At 43.0% G+C, this 6,000-nt stretch overlaps 1 protein-coding gene across 2 annotated transcripts in view; it reads left to right on the top strand.

Moving 5' to 3' along the window:
* creb3l2 (cAMP responsive element binding protein 3-like 2) overlaps positions 1-6,000 on the top strand; it is a 92,083-nt gene that overhangs the window by 67,651 nt on the left and 18,432 nt on the right. For both annotated transcript variants that reach the window (XM_043708944.1, XM_043708945.1), the window contains 4 exons: positions 203-387; positions 820-969; positions 4,289-4,347; positions 5,036-5,104. In XM_043708944.1, the coding sequence (XP_043564879.1) occupies positions 203-387; positions 820-969; positions 4,289-4,347; positions 5,036-5,104 (463 nt within the window). The remainder of the gene's footprint in view (positions 1-202; positions 388-819; positions 970-4,288; positions 4,348-5,035; positions 5,105-6,000) is intronic.

Below are 6,000 nucleotides of genomic sequence, written 5' to 3'. Positions count from 1 at the left end.
CCCCTCACCCCTCTCCTTCCTCCTTCCTCCTCTCTAACCCTCCCCCTCACGATATTGTATGTGTATTGTGTCGTTGTTGAAATACTGTAAATAGAGTTAAACTCTCTCGCACCTCGTCAGCTTGCTCCCTCTGTCCTGGGGACAGCTTACAGTGACTGACCCCTGTTCCCGTGGTGACTGTGATGTTTTTTTCCCTTTGCAGCAGAAACCGAGATTCTCCAGTTGCCACCAACGCCACCGAGCAGCCATGGCAGCGATTGTGAGGGTGGACAAAGCCCAACACGTTCTGTTCAATCACCGGATCCTGTCCAACCACAGCCCATGGCAAAATGCATAGCTCGTGCACCATCCGCTCTGTCCAGCTCTCCTCTTCTCACTGCACCACATGTAAGATACGCACTAAGTAATACACACACCCACATTCCTATCATTTTGCCACTGTGAGAAGAAAGCTAGGTGCTGTCAGTCTTACCTGTAACTTTGGATATGATGATAACAGGGAGATATTGAATATAAAACTGAATCATGGATAACTTTTGAAATGAGTCAGCCTCAAGCCTACCCCGCTTTAATACCAGAAATTCACATGTTTGTTTTTAAATGAAGCTGTAAAGAGTTTGAATGTTTTTCCTGTCTTTACAAGAATACTGTGATCCATTTCTGGCCTGGTCCTTTGCTTTCAGCCTCACCTTCACGCCCCAGAATCTAATTTTACGTGTGGTTCAAACATGAAATAACTCAATCATGTGAATTCCACAAGAATAATTGGGATTGAGTGAAAGCCCTTAAATGAGATAACTGAACTGTTCTCTAATGCAGAAGCTACAAGGCTCGTCAGGACCTCTGATGCTGACAGAGGAAGAGAAACGGACTCTGATTGCAGAAGGGTACCCGGTCCCTGTCAAACTACCACTGACAAAAGCAGAAGAGAAGGCACTCAAGAAGATACGCAGAAAAATTAAGAACAAGGTAACAGGAGATAAATATGTGTATTGCTGAAAAGAAGATGCATTTTGTCCAAGTTTTTGCATCATGCACTCAAGAAATACTGCACGCAATGTCTTGTAAATTGCAAGTAAAATGCTATATAAGAAGAGATTAATCAGAATCCCCCTGCCTGGTTTAAAATCGAAAAAGCTCAGCAGTTCACTGTTAATCATCCTTCATTGGTGCACATAACAGCATCTTTAGCAGAGTCCACTTGTCATCTATCAGCACTCTCCCCTCATACTGGATAAATATTTTCCCTTTGCTTTAGTATTCATTATGAATTGTCCTAATGGGTGCAAGACAAAAGATTTCAATAAACTGTTTCTTTATTTCAGCAGTACTCAATTTCTGTACTCACAAACACCTATTCAAAAATAAACATTTTGAAACATTGCTAGTGTTCTCATGGCCCCATGTAGTGTTTTGCTGAAAATGCAAGAGCATGTGTTTTTTGCAAGCGGAAAACATCTAATTACAATTATCTCTCTAGGTGACCGAGTATCACCTAGGAATGTGTTGAACATGACACAGTACTAAAATGTTGCTGAAATCCATGTGTCTTAACCAGAGTGGATCAATTACTGCAATAGGTGAAGAATTTAAAAGCTGAAAATGCAGCCCATGGAAGTTAACTTAAAAATGTGTTTGGACCAAGGAATTAGTTGCTGGTTTCTGAACATAAAAGCTCATACCTAAATTTTTAGCTTGTGCTTAACATGGTACATATTAAGTGAGTATTAGAGTCATAGAGATGTACAGCATGGAAACAGACCCTTCAGTCCAACCCGTCCATGCTGACCAGATATCCCAACCCAATCTAGTCCCACCTGCCAGCACCTGGCCCATATCCCTCCGAACCCTTCCTATTCATATACCCATCCAGATGCCTCTTAAATGTTGCAATTGTACCAGCCTTCACCACTTCCTCTGGCAGCTCATTCCATACAGTGGGCGGCACGGTGGCACAGTGGTTAGCACTACTGCCTCACAGCGTCAGAGACCCGGGTTCAATTCCCGCCTCAGGCGACTGACTGTGTGGAGTTTGCACGTTCTCCCCGTGTCTGCGTGGGTTTCCTCCGGGTGCTCCGGTTTCCTCCCACAGTCACAAAGATGTGCAGGGTCAGGTGAATTGGCCATGCTAAATTGCCCGTAGTGTTAGGTAAGGGGTAAATGTAGGGGTATGGGTGGGTTTCGCTTTGGCGGGTAGGGGTGGACTTGTTGGGCCGAAGGGCCTGTTTCCACACTGTAATCTAATCTAATCTAATCTAATCTACATGTACTACCCTCTGCATGAAATAGTTGCCTCATAGGTCTCTTTTATATCTTTCGCCCCTCTCATCCTAAGTCCTCTAGTTCTGGACTCCTCGACCCCAGAGTCAAAGAGACTTTGCCTCTTTACCCTATCCATGCCCCTCATAATTTTGTAAACCTCTATAAGGTCACCCCTCAGCCTCCGACGCTCCAGGGAAAATCAACCTCTGTCTATTATGCCTCCCCCTATAGCTCAAATGCTCCAACCCTGGCAACATCCTTGTGGGCGGCACAGTGGCACAGTGGTTAGCGCTGCTGCCTCACAGCGCCAGAGACCCGGGTTCAATTCCCGTCTTAGGCGACTGACTGTGTGGACTTTGCACATTCTCCCTGTGTCTGCGTGGGTTTCCTCTGGGTGCTCCTGTTTCCTCCCACAATCCAAAAATGTGCAGGTTAGGTGAATTGGCTGTAGTGCCTGTAGTGTTAGGTGAAGGGGTAAATGTAAGGGAATGAGTCTGGGTGGGTTGCGCTTTGGCGGGTCGGTGTGGACCTGTCGGGCCGAAGGGCATGTTTCCACACTGTAAGTAAGTAAGTAAAAATAAAAGTAATCTCAATCTTCTCTGAACCCTTTCAAGTTTCACAACACTTTTCTGAGAGGAAGAAGACCAGAATTGCATGCAATATTCCAACAGTGGCCTAAGCAATGTCCTGTACAGTCGCATCATGCCCTCCCAACACCTATACTCAATACTCTGACCAATAAAGGAAAACATACCAAATGCCTTCTTCACTATCCTATCTACCTGCAACTCCACTTTCAAGGAGCTATGAACCTGCACTCAAGTTTTTTTTGTTCAGCAACACTCCCTGGGACCTGACCATTAAGTGGATAAGTCTTGCTAAGATTTGCTTTCCCAAAATGCAGCACCTCTCATTTATCTGAATTAAACTCCATCTACCACTTCTCAGCCGATTGGCTCATCTGATCAAGATCCCGTAGTAATCTGAGATAACCTTCTTCGCTGTCCACTACACCTCCAATTTTAGTGTCATCTGCAAACTTACTAACTGTACCTCTTATGCTCACATCGAAATCATTTATAAAAATGTCAAAAGGTAGAGGACCCAGCACCGATCCTTGTGGCACTCCACTGGTCACAGGCTTCCAGTCTGAAAAACAACCTTCCACCACCACCCTCTGTCTTCTACCTTTGAGCCAGTTCTGTATCCAAATGGCTAGTTCTCCCTGTATTCCATGAGATGTAACCTTGCTAACCAGTCTCCCATGGGGAACCTTGTCGAACGCTTTACTGAAGTCCATGCAGATCACATCTACCCCTCTGCCCTCATCAATCCTCTTTGTTACTTTTTCAAAAAACTCAATCAAGTTTGTGAGACATGATTTCCCATGCACAAAGTCATGTTGACTATCCCTATTCAGTCCTTGCCTTCCCAAATACATGTATATCCTGTCCCTCAGGATTCCCTTCAACAACTTGCCCACCACTGACATAAGGCTCACTGGTCTATAGTTCCCTGGCTTGTCCTTACCACCCTTCTCAAACAGTGACACCACATTAGCCAACCTCCAGTCTTCCGGCACATCACCTGTGACTAACAGTGATACAAATATCTCAGTAAGAGGCCCAGCTATCACTTCTCTAGCTTCCCACAAAGTTCTAGGGTACACCTGATCAGGTCCTAGGGATTTATCCACTTTTATGCGTTTGAAGACATCTAGCACTTCCTCTTCTGTAATATGGACATTTTGCAAGATGTCACCATCTATTTCCCTACAGTCTATATCTTCCATGTCCTTTTCCACAGTAAATACTGATGCAAAATACTCATTTAGTATCTCTTTCATTTTCTGCAGCTCCCCACAAAGGCCGCATTGCTGATCTTTGAGGGGCCCTATTCTCTCCTCAGTTACTCTTTTGTCCTTAATGTATTTGTAAAATGATTATAAATCATGAATGTCTATTATCAGTTCTCATGACCATATTTTCTCAGATTGCAAACCAGCTGTGCTAATTTTTTTTTGTAGATCTCCGCCCAAGAAAGCAGGCGAAAGAAAAAAGAATACATGGACACGCTGGAAAAGAAGTAAGCCTGTAATTGTGCAAAGTCCATGGTATTGCTGATAACGTTGCTGCTAATGAGCTCTTCTATAGTTTTGTATTGAATAATTTTTCAACTCGACTCAGCTGCATGTAAATTGCCTGTACGTTTTTCTAAATAACAAAGAAAGTGGTTTATTGGCCAGTTTGGATGTCACAATGATGAGGAGGATTCTGTCTCTCACCTCTGTAACTGTGTGTTGAGGTGGCATTGTAAAAGATTATCCATGATAGTGAGATTGCTGTAATAAGTGGGTTTGAAGATGCTGCCACTTCTCACTGAACTAATTATGTATACATTTCATCTTCCCATTTAACTGAATTGCCTGGCTTAGCATGGTAGCTGTAAGGAGGCACAAAGCCAAGGCAATGTACAATTGGAAGGTTGCTTGGAGTAGAACTGAAACTATTCCAAGAGCAATATTGGTTAGTTGTCTGGGAAGAAGAACAATCCATTTGAGAAAGATAAATTGTGAAGTACGTCAATCCCTCTTTAACAGCAGGTTTGACGGACTGCATCCATTTTCTCTTGAAATACTCAACTGATAAATTATTATCTACCCATTTCCCTCCTCAATAGCAAGAAAAGTTCAATAAAACAGTTGATCCCTTTCCTAAATAGTAACATTGATAACATTTATTGTTTTTTGATATCCCATCTTTCTCCTTCCCAGGGTGGAATCTTGTTCAAATGAAAACAGCGAACTCCGTAGAAAGGTGGAAAATTTGGAAAAAGCAAACAGGTGAGAATGCCTCCATGTACTTAAACCTTACTATAAAAGGACACAGTCAAAAATTCTCATCAGGACTCGAATGCAAGAAGCCAAACTTTGAAAGAGAACACCAATTTATACAACATGAAAAGAGGGTATTGATCAGTTGGTTGGGCCAGTGTAGTTGATTAACCCTCAGACCTAATAAGTGAGCTAAAATCAACAGTTAAAGTCAGTCGCTACATCTCCATGCTAGCCATGATTTAATGAACCAAGCCTATGTATAAATTGGTGTTCCATTACAAAGGCTTCCGTCCCAGTCCTGATGACTGTAAGATGAAAGGTTTCAACTTTGAGTCCCCTTTTTAACAGTTTTTAAGTTATGCAGTACCAAGCAATTACTTCTATGTATTAGTGTCTTGCTTGATATCTGTTTGCTCCCTTATTGCAGCCCAACTACAGTATGAGCCAGTGCTGGATTACATCTCTAAACATAGTCCTAGTATCAAGCTGCTTGTGTTTTGTTGGAGCAGCACTCATCTCGGCAGGTGACGAACCTTGTAAATTGTGAGCAGAATTCCCAGCCTCTGAACTGCCTCTTGCAGCCACAGTAGTTATATATTGTCTTTATTCATTCATTAATGTAGGTGTCATTGGCTGAGCCATCAGTTATTACCCATCCCTAGTTGCCCTAAGGTGATGGTGACCTACTTCCTTGAACTGCTGCAGTCCATGAGCTGTAGATAGATCCACAATGCAATTAGGGAGGGAGTTCCAGGATTTGACCCAGCAACACCGAAGGAATGGTGACATATTTCCATAATACGGCGATCCTGCTGTTGGACTGGGTTAGACAAAGTCAAAAGTCACATGACACCAGATTATAGGTCAACAGGTTTATTTAAAATCACAAGCTTTTGAAGCGC

The sequence above is a fragment of the Chiloscyllium plagiosum genome, chromosome 19, assembly GCF_004010195.1.
Source record: "Chiloscyllium plagiosum isolate BGI_BamShark_2017 chromosome 19, ASM401019v2, whole genome shotgun sequence".
Classification (NCBI taxonomy): Eukaryota; Metazoa; Chordata; class Chondrichthyes; order Orectolobiformes; family Hemiscylliidae; genus Chiloscyllium; species Chiloscyllium plagiosum.
This window is presented reverse-complemented; position numbering and strand designations above follow the sequence as displayed.